The sequence below is a fragment of the Cibotium barometz genome, chromosome 17 (genome assembly GCF_041138505.1).
Source record: "Cibotium barometz isolate CiBa-2024 chromosome 17, ASM4113850v1, whole genome shotgun sequence".
Taxonomy (NCBI): Eukaryota; Viridiplantae; Streptophyta; class Polypodiopsida; order Cyatheales; family Cibotiaceae; genus Cibotium; species Cibotium barometz.
In genome coordinates this window covers 38,398,501-38,418,213 of record NC_141062.1, presented here as the reverse complement: position 1 = coordinate 38,418,213, position 19,713 = coordinate 38,398,501, and the positions used below count along the sequence as shown (strand labels likewise).

General features: G+C 45.2%; 1 protein-coding gene across 7 annotated transcripts in view; it reads right to left on the bottom strand.

Annotated features, from left to right (window-relative positions):
* LOC147629976 (putative homogentisate phytyltransferase 1, chloroplastic) overlaps positions 1-19,713 on the bottom strand; it is a 57,557-nt gene that overhangs the window by 30,521 nt on the left and 7,323 nt on the right. For all 7 annotated transcript variants that reach the window (XR_015267772.1, XM_086811527.1, XM_086811525.1 and 4 more), the window contains 4 exons: positions 18,721-18,795; positions 18,486-18,569; positions 18,278-18,367; positions 17,920-18,021 (listed from right to left, as the gene is read on the bottom strand). Coding sequence is in view for 6 of the 7 variants with exons in the window: in XM_086811527.1 (XP_086667653.1) it covers positions 17,920-18,021; positions 18,278-18,367; positions 18,486-18,569; positions 18,721-18,795 (351 nt within the window). In the remaining variant the exon portion in view is untranslated. The remainder of the gene's footprint in view (positions 1-17,919; positions 18,022-18,277; positions 18,368-18,485; positions 18,570-18,720; positions 18,796-19,713) is intronic.

Genomic DNA, 19,713 nt, shown 5'->3' with positions numbered 1-19,713 from the left:
ATATGGATGAGCTGGCAAGATCTACTATCATGTTATCTATGTCAGACTCTTTACTTTTCAGCATTCGTGAAGAGAAGACAGCTTGGGGAATGTGGCAGAGATTGCAGGACTTGTATGCCCAGCAAAGTGCCTCAAGCAAAGTGTATTGGTTGAAGAAACTCATAGGTCTTCAGATGAAGGAAGGGGCGTCTATGACAGCCCATCTAAATGAGTTTAATGGTATTGTCAGCCAGGTCATTAATCAAAAGTTGGCAATGGACGATGAGTTCAAAGCCACTTTTAGAACGGGGAAGGAGCAAGTCCCGCTCCAAAAAGGACTTGGAATGCCATTATTGTGGCAAGAAGGGACACATTAAAAAGCAATGCTACAAATGGAAAAACGATCAAAAGGAAAAGGGAAAAGGCAAAGACAAAGACAAAGATGAAGCCAAAGATGTAAAGCCAAAGGGCAAAAGTGGAGTCAAGATTGAAGAAATCAATGTGTCACATGCAGGTGACAGTGAGGATGAGGTCCTATTCACGTCTTCACTTGATGCCCATTCACTTCTTACAGGAGATGGTCATGGTATGCACTCATGGATCATTGATTCAGGTGCCTCCTTTCATGTCACAAGTTGCAGAGACTTGTTTGTCAGGTATACTGCTGGCAATGAAGAAGTAGTTTATTTGGGTGATAACCATGCATGCAAGATTCTTGGCAGAAGTGATGTGAGGCTTGTGTTTTCAGATGGCTCACAGCATATGCTCCATGATGTCAGGCATGTGCCTGAGATCAAGAAGAACCTGCTTTCTACTGGACAACTTGATGATGCTGATTATGTTACCACATTTGGTCGTGGAAAGTGGAAGATTAGTAAGGGCTCACTGGTTGTTGCCAGAGACTCTAAGGTGGACACTCTTTACTTCATGCATGCAGGTGTTTGTCACCATGCTAATGTAAATGCAACCGAGCTACCAGAAAACTCTATGTGGCATAGCCGGTTGGGACACATGAGTGTCAAAGGAATGGAGCAATTGTGTCTCGTTTGGGTTACTTGCCTTCTCTAAAGTTTTCAAGTTTTCAGTTTTGTGAGCATTGTATTTATGGCAGGCAACTCCAGTGCCCCCACAAGAAAGCTCTTGGACAGAAAGATGCTCAGTTAGAGCTTGTGCATACAGATGTATGTGAGATGCCTCAGCTTTCTTTGGGAGGGGCAAAATATTTTGTCTTTTATAGATGATGCCACACGCAAGGTGTGGGTCTATCCTCTTCGTTTGAAGAGTGATACATTCTCAGTGTTTCAGAAGTTTGTTGCTCATGTTGAGAATCAAACTGGCAAAACACTGAAGGCTTTGCGTTCCGACAATGGTGGAGAGTATATGTCCAAACAGTTTCAGGACTTTTGTGATGCTAAAGGCATCAAGAGGGAGCTCTCTACTCCTTATGATCCTCCACAAAACGGGACAGCAGAGAGGATGAACAGGACCATTCAGGAGAAGGTCCGTTCTATGTTGTCACATGCTGCATTACCTCATGGTTTTTGGGCTGAAGCTGTTGTGACAGCCGTTCATCTTATAAACAGGTCACCTAACACGAGGCTTGGTGGGAAAGTGCCAGAATAAGTATGGACAGGGAAGCCTCCGTCCTACAAGCACTTGAGAGTGTTTGGTTGCGTTGCGTACGTGCACATGCGCAGGGAAATGCGCACCAAACTTGATCCTAAGTCTCACAAATGCATATTCCTAGGATATGGTGACAGAGGTGAAATGGGGTATAGACTTTGGGATCCCGTGAATAGAAAGATTATACGCAGCAATGATGTCATTTTTGATGAAACATGCATGTATAAGGAGCCTGCAAGGCAACAGAAGCCTGGCAGAGTCATCTTTGATGATGATGGACATCATGGACAATAACCAAGGGCTGTAAATCAGCCATTACAGCAGCAAAACCAGCCCTTAAATGGTGCTGAAAATGGTCCAAATGGACAGCCAGAGATGGTAGAAGATATCCCTATGGATATGCCACAGTTAGAGGAGATACCATGCATGATTTTTCAGCCTTATGGCATGGAACAGGAGCCACCAATAGGTGATATGCAGGCTGGACAGCAACCTGCAAATGATGGTCATTGGGTACGGAGGTCCACAAGACCCTCCAGAGCCCCTGACAGGTTTGTTCCAGGGGTTGACTACTTGATGCTCACTGACTGTGGGGAGCCCTCATGTTATAAGGAGGCTTTACAGAGGGCAGACAAGGCTCTTTGAGAGCGTGCCATGAAGTCAGAGATGGATTCTCGGCACAAAAATGGAACATGGAAGTTGGTGCATTTGCCTGCAGGCAAGCAGGTTTTGCCATGCAAATGGGTTTACAGGCTCAAAGTTGCACCTGATGCAAAGCCAAGATACAAAGCCAGGTTAGTGGCTAAGGGCTTCAAGCAGGAATATGGTGTGGACTTTGATGAGATCTTCTCTCCAGTGGTCAAAATGACCACACTTAGAGCTGTGTTAGCTTTGGTTGCACATGATGATCTGGACTTGATTCAGATGGATGTGCAGACTGCTTTTCTTCACGGTGATCTCCATGAGGAGATATATATGCAACAGCCAGAGGGTTATGCAGTGAGTGGAAAGGAGAAGCTTGTATGCAAGCTGAAAAAGAGTCTTTATGGGCTCAAACAGGCACCAAGGGAATGGTATCATAAATTTGATACATTCATGAGATCTCAAAATTTCAGGAGAAGTGACATCGATCACTGCTTATACACCAAGAAAGCTTTGGATGGCAGTCTATTGATCCTCATCTTGTATGTTGATGATATGTTGATTGCCGGGAAATCTCATAAAGAGATGGATGCCTTGAAGAAGAGGCTGCATCAAACCTTTGATATGAAGGATTTGGGTGATGCAAATCACATTTTGGGTATGCGGATACTTCGGGACAGAAATCAGCATGTGTTGTATTTGTCTCAAAAGGAATACATTGGCAAAGTTTTGCAGAGGTTCAATATGGACGGGGGGAAGAAGACTAGTACTCCTTTGCCTCCATATGTGAAACTCAGTGCTATGGACAGCCCACAGTCAGATAGTGCCAGGGCTGATATGGCCAAGATTCCGTATGCTTCAGCTTGTGGCAGTCTCATGTATGCCATGGTTGCTACTAGGCCGGACATTGCATTTGCAGCGGGAGTGGTTTCTAGATACATGGCCAACCCTGGCAAGAAGCATTGGGAAGCAATGAAAGGTGTCATGAGATACCTGAAGGGCACACAAGATATGTGCATATGCTTTGGCAAACAGGATGCATTAGTGCATGGTTACACGGATTCGGATTATGCCGGTCATCCAGATAACCGGAAGTCTACTACCGGTTATGTATTTACATTCACAGGAGGTGCTGTGTCATGGATATCCAGGATGCAGAAGTGCACAGCCTTATCTACTACAGAGGCCGAGTATATTGCAGCCAGAGAGGCTTGCAAGGAGGCATTATGGCTATTTCGGTTAGTGGTTGATTTGGGTTATACAGGGGATATTCCATTGTTGCATTGTGACAGTCACAGTGCCATCTAGTTGGCAAAGAACCCTGTCTTTCATGCAAAGACGAAGCATGTGGATGTGAAGTATCACTTCATCAGAGAGGTGATAGAGAACAAGCAAATTCAGCTTGTTAAGATTCATACGGATGACAACCCGGCTGATCTGTTGACAAAGAGTTTGCCTCCAGAGCGATTTGCTCACTGCAGACACTTGATGGGCATTGGATGAGGCCAGTTTCAGCCTTGATATGGCCTTGTATATTATCATGTACATGCTGATTTTTCTTTTCCTTCATTTAAGGACACTTTGCCTTTAAGTGGGAGGTTGTTGGGGTAAAGGCATTATGCCCACCCTTATAGTGTGTACTAGCCCATAAGTTATAGTACATAGTACACTTAGTACTTTTAATGTACTAAGTGCACTATGTGTACTAGTGCAATATACATGTGTGATAGGGGAGTCACACACTCAATGCTATTGAGTTGACTTATCCCCACAACTCTCTCTCTCTCTCTCTCTCTCTCCCTTCTTCTCTCTGTGTATGTCTCCCACATGAAACCCTAATTCTCATCTCCCATTCAGTGCCTACTATCAAACAGTTCGTGATTCTGGGTTACGTGAGCTTCCTTCTGCTCCTCCGCCTGGTTCTCTTCGGCGATCTTCCAAAGTTACAAGGAAACAAATTCATGAGGGCAACATGTTTGTTAACTGTGCTCTTATTCATGGTCCTTCTAATCCCACTTCTGTGGACAAGGCTCTTTCACATGAGCCTTGGCATCGTGCTATGCAGGCAGAGCTGGATGCTAATGAACGGAATGGCACTTGGATTTTGGTGCCTAGGCCACTAGGCGTAAGGTGATTGGTGTGCGCTGGATCTTCAAATCAAAGTTCTGAGCTGATGGCAGCTTGGACAAGCACAAGGCAAGGTTGGTTGCCAAGGGTTATGCGCAACACCCTGGGGTTGACTTCGATGAGACCTTCACTCCGACGGCTCGAATGACTACCATTCACACCGTTCTTGCTCTTGCAGGACATCATAGACGGCCCGTTTTTTCCAGATGGACGTCAAGTCGGCTTTCCTAAATGGAGAGCTTACACAAGAGGTTTATGTTGATCAGCCGCCGGGATTCGTTGTTCCAAGCAAACAGGATCAAGTGTACCGGCTGAAGAAGGCTTTATATGGTCTGAAGCAAGCTCCGCGGGCTTGGTACCAACGGATTGATGAGTTCTTTCAGAAGCTCGACCTGCGCCGTTCTTATATCTTCCTTGAGAGAGGGGGTTGATTGTTATCATTGTGGTCTATGTTGATGGCCTCATCTTTACAGGTTCTTATTGTATGAGGATCCGTTCAGTCATGGATGCTTTGGAGACAGAGTTTGATATGATGGATCTTGGCCTTCTGCATTATTTTCTTGACTGGATGCAAACCAGTATCTTCTCCTATGGATACTGGTGAGAAGCTTTCTCTACTTGATGCTTCTCCAAGGATTGATGAGGGACAGTATTGGGTTCTCGTTGGTTGTTTGGTTTGGTTGACCTACTCCCGATTGGACATGTGTTTCGCAGTCAGTTTATTGAGTTCTCATCCAAACCTGTCAGCAGCATTGGCGGTGTGCTCTCAGAGTTCTTCGGTACTTGCATGGCACTCTGGACTTTGGCGTCTTCTATGACCAAGGATGCACTCTTGTTGGATGGTCTGATTCAAATTGGGCTCGAGATCCAGATACTCAGCGTTCGACCACTAGTTGTGTTTTTTCACTCGGGTCTGGAGCCATTTCATGGAGCAGTAAAAAGCAACCTACTGTGGCACTTTCCTCTACAGAGGCAGAGTATCGTGCGGTTTGTTATGCTACATGTGAGGCGATTTGGTTGCGGAGATTATTGGAGGAGCTTGGCTGTCCTCCTACCGGATCTACCCTTCTTTGGTGTGACAATCAGAGTTGCATCGCTATCACCAAGAACCCTGTGTTTCATGCTTATACGAAACACATTGAGATGCAGTATCACTATGTTCGTGAACAGGTTCTTTCTAGAGATTTGCGTTTGGAGTATTGTCCTTCAGCGGAGAATGCTGCAAATTTGTTCACCAAGCCGGTTTCTCAAGCTTCCTTGGCTCCTCATCTTCAGCTTCTCGGAGTTTGTTCAGCATCTGGTGCTGAGAGGGGGTGTTAGCACCTTCATCCCCAGTTTCTACCCATGTCTGGTGTCCTTTTGGTCCCTTTTGCATGGCCCTTGATTGTGGGCTGGCCACCCTTACTTTATATATTTTTTGGGATTTTTCCCAACCTAGATGCCTTTTTTTCCAGTCAGCCAGCTTCAAATGCACAGTCGGCCAGCTCTCCCCACCTATAAATGGGTGGGCTGGCCTCTCAGTTTCGTATCTTGCCTAGTCTATCTTTTTCTCCCTCACTTATGAGACTACTTCTGTCTCTTGCTTGGGACTGTATCACTTCAGTATAGTTGGCACTATATCACTTCTATCTCTTGCTTGGGACTGTATCACTTCAGTATATTCAGCATAGTTGCTCCATCTCTCTCTCTCTTGCACTCTCTACTTAGCACACTCTAGTGCCTATTTGCTTCTGCTCTGTGCACTCTTTCACTTCCAACCTTTGACCCTCTTTACTCCTTCCCTCTCCTCTCAACCCCCAACCTCTACCACCCTTATTTTATATATTTTTCTGGGATTTTTCCTAGCCTGGATGCCTTTTTTCCAGTCAGCCAGCTTCAGATGCACAGTCGGCCAGCTCTCCCCACCTATAAATAGGTGGGCTGGCCTCTCAGTTTTGTATCTTGCCTAGTCTATCTTTTTCTCCCTCACTTATGAGACTACTTCTGTCTCTTGCTTGGGACTGTATCACTTCAGTATATTCAGCATAGTTGCTCCATATCCCTCTCTCTTGCACTCTCTACTTAGCACACTCTCTCTTGCACTCTCTACTTAGCACACTCTAGTGCTTATTTGCTTCCGCTCTGTGCACTCTTTCACTTCCAACCTTTGACCCTCTTACTCCTTCCCTCTCCTCTTAGCCCCCAACCTCTACCACCCCCACTGACGCTCCAAACGCCACAGGGTTCGGAGAGAGATTCCTCACTTTATAGCATGGTTCCAGCTGATCCAACAGAGGCACCCAACACCAATGGTACTTGTGTTCATAAGAAGCAATCCACCAAACCCATGGGAATTGATCTCCCAACATAACTACTTGGAGGCAATTTACTCCACCTATGACACATCAGCGATCAACCTACGGACCAGTACATGAAAAAGAAAATGGGCCGTTAGCTATCCCACAAGCCCTTTTTGCACTCCTTCACACAGTATGCCACATATTCAACACCTCCAGCTAGTGATGAAGGAAGCGATCACCGTTAGGGAAGAGGGTATGTTTACCACTCCAATAAACATTGCCTCACCTCGACCTTTTGTGAGGCCATCTTTTTGTACTACAAGTACGTCCTTTTGTAATATGGGATTGACATATATAAAACAACCTTATTTTGTACTTAATTGACAAATATGGAGGAAAAGTCTAGGATTTTGTAGATATACCTATGCTAGATACCAAGGACTATTTTGAGCCTTGGCCGGGCAAGCATGAACACAAGCTCCTTGTATATAGCTCAAATTTCACCTTAAGCAATACATTATTATTTCCCAATGTGAATCAAGGCTTGTGAGCTCTCTAATCTCTTTCTCTTACTTGACTTGATTCAATTCATGCCTAGTTTAGATGGATGCTAGCATGTTTGACCTTTCTTGGCACAAAGAGATTCCTTAATCCCCTCTTGAGTGGATAAGAGCCAGTAAATATGATCTTTGCTTGCATCTATGTAATTGCCTCAAACAGGGTTGAGCATAATCTTTCCACATACTTAAACTATTAATAATATTAAACACGATAAAATGGCACAAAACCAAACAAGATAGCAATACTTGCCTTGTCACATGCACGCTCTCTCAAAGTGTGATGTGGACATGCTTATATCCATTGGCCAGCTCACAGATTGAGTGCATGACCAAATTCATGTGTTTGTAAGGGCTACTGTGTGCCTTTGGCCTTTCATTGAAGGGGAACAGAAGATGCAGCACAAAAAGCTTGGAAACATAGGCACCCAACTCAATGATGATTACCAAGGAGAATGAGTGGTACAAGATGCGAAGGATAAGTACACCCCAAATGATAAGTGTTAGAGGGTGTTCACATGCACGAGGAAAAATCCTCCTAAAGAGGAAAAAAGTGCCTTGACTAGTCCCAGAGTCGAGAGCAATGGTGCCCATGACATAGATGTCTACACACAACAGCAAAATGCATCAGAAGGACAGCTCCAAGGGAGTGCTACAAGCCGGACAGTTTGTGGACACAGGGGGCAAACATGGTAGCATTTACATATCTGGGCACCTTGCCCGAGCCAATTGGCTACACCCACCCTTCATCATGCACGCAAGGATGAAACCTTCGCCTAGTCCTTGACCACAAAGGGGTGTATGTTTTTCTTTAAGTACATCTGTGGCAGTACAAGTGTAGAACATGGAGTTTCGGCATATGTTAACAGCTTGAAGACATGAAGGAAAGGCAACGAGAGGAGGAGATTTGAAAGGAGGGGTCTCAGCAAAGGCAAGAAGAGATCGAACAACTCCAAGAGGAGATTCGTCAGTTGGAGGAGAGTATAGCCTCATCAAACAGATATGAGAGGCCATGGAAGAGGACCGTCGGTGATGCAAGGAAGAAGCGCGTCAAGCACAACTTCAAGAATTTGCAAAGCCTCTCATTGACAAACTGCTGGCAGAATGGAGAAAGATCATGGCAGCATCCGCAAAGGCCAAGGTGGAATCACCTAGGATTGTGAAGTAGACCTAGACCAAGAGCGTTGGCCCAAGAAAGGGAGAGCCTCCAAGTCAAGAGGAGCTCTTGAGAAACGCGATCACAAAAGGAGGTGTTCCCGAGGAGGTGCCAGCCCATCCCAGAGTCCAATCCAATTTCCAAGAACATGGAGAGAATCAGAGTTTCAGACTTTTCAGCCAAATCCATTGATGAGATGAGCAATTCCGCACTGATATCTACCATGCTAGCTAAGCATCTAGTAGCAATTGTCCAGGAGGCAGTAGCGGAGACCTAATTGGAGACAAAAGCTCCAATAGCCATGCTATTGGAGTTTGGACCGATGTGTGGAGAAGAGAGCGAGTTCACCAAAAGATCCATACCAAGTTGGAAATGTGGACCATCATTTGCACCCATGCTCCAAGTTATGCAGAAGGAGATTTCACGGACACGCTCTCTGGAGTGTGACGTGGACATGCTTCTACCCATTGGCCAACTCAGAGGTCAAGTACGTGGCCGGATTCATGTGTTTGTAAGGGCTATTGTGCCAAATCATTGTGATATTGCCCAAGCGCCCAATGAGCAACCAAGTTTGGATAGAATTATTGGGTTATTGTGTGAACACACTTAGTTGGACATTATTATTACGGTTGGTAGAGTTAGTAGCCAACTCACCAATAGTAGACACTATAAATAAGAGTCTAGACCTCACTCATATTCATTCATTGATCAGTCAATCATCATTGAGTCATTAAGAACTCAGGATCAGTGCAGCCTTTCAATATTTTCCTTACGTAAGGATTATTCTAGTTAGTCTAAGGGAAGCAGACAGAATAGCCAAGCATATATACTTCATGTTAGTAATACACGGTATATTAGGTCATCTCTCTCTATTGTGTTTTGAGCATAAGGAAGAAGTAGTTTGTTCATGGGTTTAAGTCTTTGATTAGATACTAATCGCAATCAATCAAATTATAAACACGCTTCCACATGCACCTATGTTACTATGGGATGATTGTATTACCAAGGATTCCTCAAGATACAAGCTTCATGGCAATCATATGCCAGATTTCCAATGACATTCATGCAATGAAAACACTTCGCAAACATGATTTGTCAAAGTCGGGATTGATTCAACAGCTTTTGTCGCAAGTCCCCAATCCCCACTGACTTGCCACAAGCAGCTATGCTCCAGTGGCATCCATGCACAAGCATGTGTGTGCCAAGCCGAGACATAGAAGACCTTAATGGTCAAGCACACAGATGTAGAGTAGCCTAGCCTGACGACATCCAATAACTGCCCAAACTTGTCCGCCCACACTTAAATCAAGTGTGGATACCCAAATTCACTTGTAAGTTGTTCACTTATAACTTGTCCGCCCACGCTTAAATGAAGTGTGGATACCCAAATTCACTTGTAAGTTGTTCGGCCATACTTTAATGAAGTGCAGACCTGCAAAACAACAAAGTGAGCTATAAATCTAGTAAGCTTGAACAAAGAGTTTAGAGTCACACCTACCACCTGTCTACAGCCCACAAACAAGGTCATAATACAAATTCACGTGCATGGTTCACAAGATGATGTCCGCTACTGCCCATAAACTAGACTGTCACGATTGTGACATGTATGTATCACATACTCTCTTCATTGCTGATTCCTGTTGCAGATGCAGAGAGTAACCAGCCAAGGGAACCCCTACCCTCGACTGGTTGCGACTCTTCGCCAAAGGATGTACCTCTTCATCGAATAGCCACCTCCCTTCGACGAATGGTTGTATATCCCTTGATGAATGGTTGTGCCTCTACATCGAATAGACACATCCCTTAGCCTAAAGTTGTATCCTTTCGTCTATAATCATGTCCTTTCGTCAAAGGACATGCCTCTTCAAATGTGTCTCTTCATCTCCTATATAAGAGACCTATTGTACTCAGTTTAATTCAATTCAAGTGAATTCAATCTTCTCTCAAGTGTTCTCTTGATGTTCTCTAAGTTAAGTACTTTAGTAATTAGTACACAATATGAGGGATTAACAACATAATCCTCACAGTGGTATCAGAGCAAAAATTTTCCTACCCGTGGCTTGTGAAGCCCTCACCCTCTCCGCGGTACACCCTCGTCCACACCTCTTCTCGGTGTTGTATCGAAGCAACGGAGCGATGGTGGACTTGGCGTAAAGCTTTGCCCATGGTGATGTAAAATATTTATTTCCCCCCCCCCCCCCCCCCCCCCCCCCCCCGTGGGTTTTGCAGGCCACTTAGCCTCTTCACTCGACGTTCTCCCCCCTCGACAACCCACACGTGTGTTGTATGGGAGTTATGGAGCAATGGCAGATCTGGCGCAACACCCCCCTCCTGGCTTCGTTCGCTGTGCAGGCTATGTGCCCCCTCCTCGCTATGTGCAACTGCCAGCCCTGGGCGCCCCTCGCTGCTGAGTATCAACTGCTCCCCCCTCCTCGCTTCGTGCGCTGCAGGCTGTAAGCCCCTCGCTTGATTCATGCAGCTGCCGACCCAAAGCCCCTCGCCGCCGAATAGCGACAGCCCGCCACCTCTTCGCTTTGCTGGCAGCGCCCTTTCGAAGTGGCGCACCTCTTTCCTCCGATCGGCTACGCGGTCCAGGCCCGTCACCTTACACCATTAAATAATAATAATAATAATAATACATAACATTGACACGTGGGTCTTCAATTTTTAAAAACAAAAACGGGCGTGCGCTAGTCTGAACCGACACCCCTTTCCGTTGGCGATTCGGCTACAACCACCTCCCCCCGGCTGTCAGGATGCCGCCATCTTCACGTTCGCCCCCCTCTCCCCGGTGATTCGGCGACCATCTTCCTCTCGGCTGTAATCATTTTTTCCTTGTCCTGTGCGCCCTCGCCACCTACGTGCATGCTTCATGGACAACTTTCGAGAGGAGCCCGACCTGCACATCTCCTACCTGAGTTACATCGACGAGATCCCCGAGGCTCTTCTTCCCGAACACAGTCCTCCTCGTGCCCTCACTCCGGAACCGGTGCCACTTTCCGCCGATGCTGGGTGGATTCCAAGTCTGCCGGACTCTCCTATCCCAGTAGCCCCGGCCTCACAGGTGTACCGCATACATGTCAGCAACCCGCATGTAACCGAACCCGACACTTGGGCGATCTGGACTATTTTCCTTACCTGCGAGCCACTGCACCTTACTTATTTCGAGTACTTTCTGGCACGATACCCTCAGTTGGCACACTTTCTTCCAGAGTGCAATGTGGATGGCCTCCGCAATATCTCCTCCACGCACCCTCCTGTGACATTCTACTACGAGATCTTCGTCCCCGATTATACTCCATTATCTCCGGTGCCCAGCTCTTTGGCGGAACCAAAGAAGAAGTGGAAGCAAACGAAGTAACCTCCGAGGACGATCCCGAGGAAGTAGAGGACCCCGACTTCGAGTACGAGGATCCCATTACTGCCTCTCCAGCAGCTATTCCTTCCATCCTACATTTCGGGTGGACCTTTCCTGCTTCACCTCAGTACTCTCTCTGAGTTCTCCAGATGACGACTTCGCACGACAACGTGCCACCCGCCGATCCTCAGATGGAGGCCTTGCAGATGACCACTCTTCAACAACAGATAGAGGACTTGCAACGGGCCCTTTTCGACGGTATGGCATCAATGCGATCACAAATGGAAGACATGCAACAACGGCACCAACACCAGCGCGAGGGATCCAAGAAGTCACAGCGAGCACGTCGTTCGCGTTCTCCAACATCATCATCATCATCCTCAATGGGCCAGCACGACGATCCTTCAACTCCTCCCGATCCGACCACCAAGGTAGACGATGTTGAACTCAAACTTTTGTATAAATTAATGACCACAGCACAGACAAGAAAGATGGATATCAAGTTACCTGAGCCCTACAATGGCCGCCGCAATAAGCGGTTAATCGATTACTGGCTCTACAAGATGGAGGTTTATTTCTCAAATACCGAATTGCCTGAAAGTAAAAAGGTGGCACTGGCCAGTACCCTCTTGAAAGATACCGCCTTCCTTTGGTGGCGACGCAGGATTTCAGATGGCAAGTCTACTCCAACGTGGAGTAAATTCCGGCGTGCTCTTCGCAAGGCTTTTGAGCTTGCAAATGCGAACTTTCATGCCAGGTCTTCTCTCCGCCGCCTGAGTCAAACTGGCTCCGTGGCCGCGTACATCTCAGAGTTTCAAAAACTGGCTCTCGAGATAGACACACTCAGCTCCTCTGACCAGCTTCACAGCTTCATTGACGGGCTTGAACCCACAATCCAAGACGAAGTCCATAAGTACAATCCTGCCACCCTGGTGAAGCAATCTCGTATGTCAAGCGCAGGCGTCCTCCCAGGAACTTTTCCTCTGGCGCCCGTTCTTACCAACGGAATCGACCCAATGGGACTAGCCAACCCCAGCATCCCAATCCTGGACAACCCAACTCTCGGCGACCATATTCTGGACAACAATCCTTCCGGTCGCGTTTCTCCAGGCAAGCTCCCGCATCAAACGCAGGATCCTCTCAGACCGAATCCTCTAGCAGCAGAAACCGAGATCGGTCCCGACAAGACCGTCGCAGCAATGATCGGCGCAACTTCAAGCGAGAAACCTCTTTAGGACAGCAAACCTCTTCATCGACTGCCACTTCATCCCAACCTAGTCGTCCAAGCCTCTGTATAATTTGTTCTGGCGATCACCGGTGGTATGAATGTCCTCAGCACCATAAAACCGCCAACACTCGGCGCAATTCTCAGGTGGACAGTTGCCACCATGTCGATCATGACCCGCCTTCTGTGAAAGACAAAAACAAACAAATAGCTTGTTCTGTTCGCGTTTCTGAAGTTGTCAGTACCCTGATGCTTAATGGCCAAAGTACCAACCTTGTTCCGGTGAATCTTTCCAAGCAGGTCCTTAGTCTTCTGGGTTTCATTGGCGACCATCCCATCAATGTGCTGGTGGACAGTGGCTGTTCCACTAATTTTGTGGGCACTTCTTTGGTTCACAAGCTTTGCCTACAGACCCTACATTTTGTGGATGTTTTCAAGTAGAGCTTGCTCATGGTTCCTTCCTTAATTGTAACAAAAAGGTGCAGCAGCTTCAGTTCCAGATTCAAGATTACCAAGATCACCTTAATTTTTCAGTGATGCCGTTGTCACATTATGACATGATACTGGAACAATCTTGGCTGTATCGATATGATCCAGTGATCAGCTTTCGTTCTCATTCAATCCAGTTATACCATGATGGTCGAGAGCTGGAACTTCATGGCCTTTTCAATGCCAAACCCATCACTGTTGTTTCTGCCCTGCAAGTCAAACGCCTCGTCCGCAAACGTGACTATACAACATCCTTGGTCATGTTACGGGAGATTGAAGCAGAAACTAGTGAGCAATCTCAAGCCTCGTCATCAACAACTGCTTACTTGGAGCAACCCTTCTTCAAGCCTTTTCACGATCTGTTTCCGAATGATCTTCCGACGACATTGCCTCCTCGTCGTCCTGTGGATCACCCGATTGATCTTATTCCAGGTCAACCTCCTCCAACCCGAGCTCCATACCGTGTTTCTTACTCTGAATCTCAGGAGATACAAAAGCAATTACAGGAGTTGCTGGACAAAGGTCACATCCATCCCAGCAAAAGTCCCTTCAGAGCCCCGGTTTTGCTTGTCAAAAAGAAGGATGGATCAATGCGGCTTTGCATTGATTACCGTGCTCTCAACAAGCTGACAATCAAGAATAAATTCCCTTTGCCTCGCATCAATGAGTTGTTCGACCAACTGCTTAGTGCAAAGGTGTTTTCCAAGATTTATTTGAAGTCCGGCTATCATCAAATTCGTATCCGTAATGGTGATGAATACAAGACAGTCTTTCGGACAAAATATGGCCATTATGAATTCTTGGTCATACCTTTTGGGTTAACCAATGCCCCGGCCACTTTCATGACCCTGATGAATGAAATTTTTGGGCCGTACTTGGACAAGTTTGTGATCGTTTATCTCGATGATATTCTGGTTTTTAGCCGATCCATGGTCGATCACAAAGAGCATTTACAGATTGCCTTTGAAGTACACCGCACCAATGTGCTGTACATCAACAAGAAGAAGAGTGAATTTTTCAAGAACCATGTGGAATATCTTGGTCACATCATTTCTGCTAATGGGATTGCAGTAGATCCTAAGAAGATTCAGGCGATTGTGGATTGGCCCTTGCCTCTCACCATTTCAGATGTTCGATCTTTCTTGGGACTTGCTAACTTTTATCACAACAAGATCCATAGGTTTTCAGAGATTGCTGCACCTTTGACAAAATTGACAAAGTTGGACAAACTTCAGTGGTCTTCTGAAGCTGAACAATCCTTAAATGATCTCAAGCATGCCTTGATGACAACCCCGATCTTGGCCATTGCAGATCCCACCCAACCCTTTGATGTGATGACAGATGCCTCAGATCGTGCTTCTGGTGGAGTTTTGATGCAGAATGATCGTGTCATTGCTTTTGACAGCACGAAGTTTTCAGCCATTCAAAGCAGGTATCCTGTGTATGATAAGGAGTTTTTGGCAATCGTGCATGCTTATCGGACTTGGAGACATTATCTTCTTGGAGCAGATTCAGTTGTACGTACAGATCATCAATCTCTGACGTACATTTTCACTCAACCTGTTATGAACTCTCGACAAGGCCGATGAGTTGAATTCTTGGCTAATTTCCACATGATTATCCAGTATGTTCCTGGTCTTCAGAATGTGGTTGCAGGTGCTTTGAGCCGCATGCCTCGAGCCACTAATTTTGCCATCACAGATGTACAAATGAAAATCCCTGCTTGTTTCAAAAATGAGTATTTGACTGATAGAGATTTTGGAGATGCGTTCCGTGCTCTCAAATCTTCTAATCCCAGTCCTGCAGAAATGAACATGTTTGCAGCCTACACCATCATAGATGAGTTGCTGTTCTTTTCTAATCGCATTTGTGTGCCTCACAATACTTCATTGCGGAAGATTCTCATTCAAGAGCATCATGAAGTTCCTTATGCTCCTCATCCTGGTATCAACAAGACATATCGGCTTTTGTCTGCTACATACTTCTGGCCTCAGATGCAGCAAGATGTTATCAAATTTGTCAAAGCTTGTCATTCGTGTCAGATAATGAAAGCCTCTCGACAACTTCCTCAAGGGTTACTTCAACCATTGCCAGTTCCCAATGAGGGATGGGAAAGTATCAGTATGGATTTTATTACCACTTTGCCTCGTTCATCCAAAGGCAATGCTTAAATTCTTGTGGTGGTTGATCGATTTTCCAAAATGGTGCATTTCATTCCTTGCAAGAAAGCTGCTTCAGCCCCAGATGTGGCGTCATTGTTCGTGCAACATGTCTTCAAATTGCATGGTTTGCCGAAGACCATCATCTCTGACAGAGATCCAAAGTTCACTGGACATTTTTGGACGTTCTTGTTCAAATCTCTCGGCACGAATTTGTTCTTCAGTTCAACCTATCATCCTCAAACAGATGGACAGACTGAAAGAGTCAATCAGATTTTGGAAGAAATGATTCGACATTTGGCTCAAACAGAATATATTCAAGGAGATTCGCCTATTCCAGACTTATCTTCATATGTACCAGAAATTGAAGATGACCATATTATCCTTGTTCCAGAAGTAATTCTTAACGTGCGACAAAAGGAAACAAGAAGAAAGTTGACTACATAATTTCTTGTGAAGTGGATGGATTTGGATGAGTCTGATTCCACTTGGCAAACAGATGAAGAAATGCAGCAGTACCCTAATCTTTTCTTCGAGAGTTCTTTGACAAACGGATGTCTATCATTTGACACAAGGGTTTTATATTAAATGGGAGGGAATGTCACGATTATGACGTATGTATGTATCAGATACTCTCTTCATTGCTGATTTCTGTTGCAGATGCAAAGAGTAACCAGCCAAGGGAACCCCTACCCTCGATTGGTTGCGACTCTCCGCCAAAGGATGTACCTCTTCATCGAATAGCCACCTCCCTTCGACGAATGGTTATATCCCTTGATGAATGGTTGTGCCTCTACATCGAATAGACACATCCCTTAGCCTGAAGTTGTATCCTTTCGTCTATAGTCATGTCCTTTCGTCAAAGGACATGCCTCTTCAAATGTGTCTCTTCATCTCCTATATAAGAGACCTATTGTACTCAGTTTAATTCAATTCAAGTCAATTCAATCTTCTCTCAAGTGTTCTCCTGAAGGTTCTTGTTCTCTAAGTTAAGTACTTAAGTAGTAATTAGTACACAATACGAGGGATTAACAACATAATCCTCACACATACATCCAGATATTAAATGCAGTAGAACATTTCACACAAATACAGTTCCAAGGCATGCAAGTATGCCATGCATAAGAATGTGTTGGACAATCTCCCTTTCATTTAGCTTGTACCAGGCAATGATTTCGAGCGTAGACATTACGTCCCCAAGCCAACCGGAATACTATATTCTAGATATGGGCGTGGACCAAAATCCCCAGTCTCTCATATCCAGCCTACTAGCCCTTGGTGTAGACATCAATCCTCTACCATGAGGTGCTAGTGCACATGACCCTTGGTGAAGATGCAAGTCCCCTACCATGAGGTGTCATCCTGGAATCTCAATGTCAACCGGAATACCGTATTCTAGATATGGGCTCGACCAAAAGTCCACATGACCCTTGGTGTAGATGCAAGTCCCCTACCATGAGGTGTCATCCTGGAATCTCAATGTGCTAAAGAAGCCCTCATCACTATCAAACATACTAGTATCCATCTAAACTTGGCATGAATTAAATCAAGTAAGAGAAAGAGGGAAAGAGATTAGAGAGCTCACAAGCCTTGATTCACATGGGGAAATGATTATGTATTGCTTAAGGTCAAATTTGAATTATATAAAAGGAGCTTGTGTTCACACTTGCCTGGCCAAGACTTAAAATACTTCGAGTGTTTGGAGGGTTCACACGTGAACTAAGGGTGCTAGCAGGATGAGGTCTTGATTGGCTAAGAGCTTATAATTAATAGCCTAGGGCTAATAATGGCTAAAAGCTTATAAATAAAGCAAGGGCCAATAATAGCCAAATTATTGCTATATAAGTGACCTTGGGGACACATGAGTTATTGAGGTATCCACGTGGCGAGCAAGACTTCATGGTCATGGAGTTGCAAGGTGGGTTGTTCAGCCTAGTGGTATGGGACACTAGGTTGGGGCCATTAGTACAAAGCAATCTGATGGCCATCAAACCTCAAGCTCAGGGGTGGTTCGAGGCACTGAACCTACGGTAGGGTGGTGAGTTGCTAGCCAAAATCCATCAAGATCATGCAATGCGTATGATGTTGAGTCTGTGGAACCTCATGAGGGTTTCGGTTGTAGGTCAAATAGAACCATTCCTCTGGAAATAATCTAGTGTCCCTACCACAGCTAAGATATACAATAATGCCTCAGCTGTAATAAAATGTCCCTTCAGCATATAGAAGCTGTTCAAATGCCTTTGAAAACACATTAATTTGTAGAACAGAGTTATGAAGCGGAAGAATCGAGCAAAAAATTTAATGTGGCATTGGATTGCTTTGAACCTGCATGTGGAGATAAAAGGCAAGTTGCACCACAATTGCCCTGACAGAAAGGATGCAACTAGCAGCAGCAAAAGCCGATCGCTTCCACCGCAACAAAGGCAGCTGCAACACAAAGAGTGTAGTTGTACTCTATAATTGGATTGGATGCAAACCATGCTCAACCAAAAAGTAAGCCTTACGAAGCAAGCATTTCTTTTTTCTTTTCAAAAAAAACAGACTTCTATTAAGTAATATAAAATCATACAAAGGGAGATCTCAAACCAAAAGGTAGGGAGATCCCAACCAATCAGGAGTACTATGTTGCCATAAAAACCCCGTAGGAGTTAAGGCATTTCTGGCAGCCAAGTTAAGGCAATACCTTTATCGAGTAAGCTGTTCCAAGAACGAAGCTGACTGTGAGAGCCCAAAGTAAAGGCCTTGACCCTATGAACATGCCCATTGCAAGACTCTGTCCAGGATAAACATTGTAACATGTTATTGGAGCCTACTTCATGCAATTCTTAGTTATATGAAAGAAGCTCAAGTGGGACAATGTTTTTAGAGCTATCTTGAGGGCTAAGGCACACCAGGATGGCAAGGGAGATCACTATGGCTATCCCTGTACCCAAAGAAAATTCACCAGATGCCAAAGGCAGATAGGGTTTGTTGACCTGCAAAATAAAAGGATGCACAAAAGTTAGCCCTTGCGGTAGATCTCCTAGTTGTCTCTAGCTGGAACGTATAGGATTGTCAGCTTTCTTCAAAAGAAATTATTCATAAAGCGATATAATATGCAAAGCATGAATCAATAGAAAGTATCACCTTGTCAATCTCAATATCATAAATTTGATTCAAACCCACAATGTAGAAGTTCATGCATAGAGCTGGGATAAGGGCCTGCAAAGGAAGCAAAATTAGAGAGAATGGTGTGCAAACTGTAGCAGAAGTAAACAGAGGGAAAAAATACATGAAATCTCAGAGGAACAACGAGTAATTGGTGATTGGTCGAAAAGTTCTCTGGCCAAATCATTGATTGTGGGCTGAATTCAAGGTCAAATTATATGAACAATTTCTCCCTCCGAGCTTCAAGAAGAATATACGAAAGGAGTGGAATGTGCTCTAGTCCATCAAACTTGGGCCAGAAAGCTTTGGGTTCCTCTTTTGGCATTGCATACCTATGCATGCATAGCATGGTATGAGAGGACATCCATAACAAAAAACTGTGATTGGGGATATGATGGGATACATTGGAATCTAGCAAGGTGCCTGACTAGCTTTTTTTTCCCCAGGAAAGAGACTTCTATTAAGTATGAAAAAAATTTACAAAAAGGGAGATTTCAAACCAAGCAAGGGGGAAATCTCAACCAATCAGGTGCCTTGTGCTGCCAACAAGTCCCCATATGAGAGAGTGAAAAAAAAGCCATGATCCCATTCTCTCATAAATTGGCCACGTTTTCTCTTTGCGGCCCTCGAAGTTCCCTGAATCCTGGCCCAAGTGGTCATGAGCATGTGGATAATATCACACCAAATCCTGCAAATGCATTGGATATCAAAAACCAAATGACCACAATGCATCTAGCCTTCCAGATGTGCCAAGCTGTGATGCTAGCAATGATCTCCCATGCGGTGTCCAACCTCTGTGCTGGAGGTATGTAGCCTGACTGTGGCATGTCCTCCGCCGACCCACTCCCTCGTAATCTGCATGAAACCCAATTTGTGGGCCCGGCTTTGTCAACCAAACAATAGCACCCAAACAAATGTAGGCAATCTCTCATCCTCCTTCCAAAAAGGTGTGCTATTGCAGTGCAGATCCTC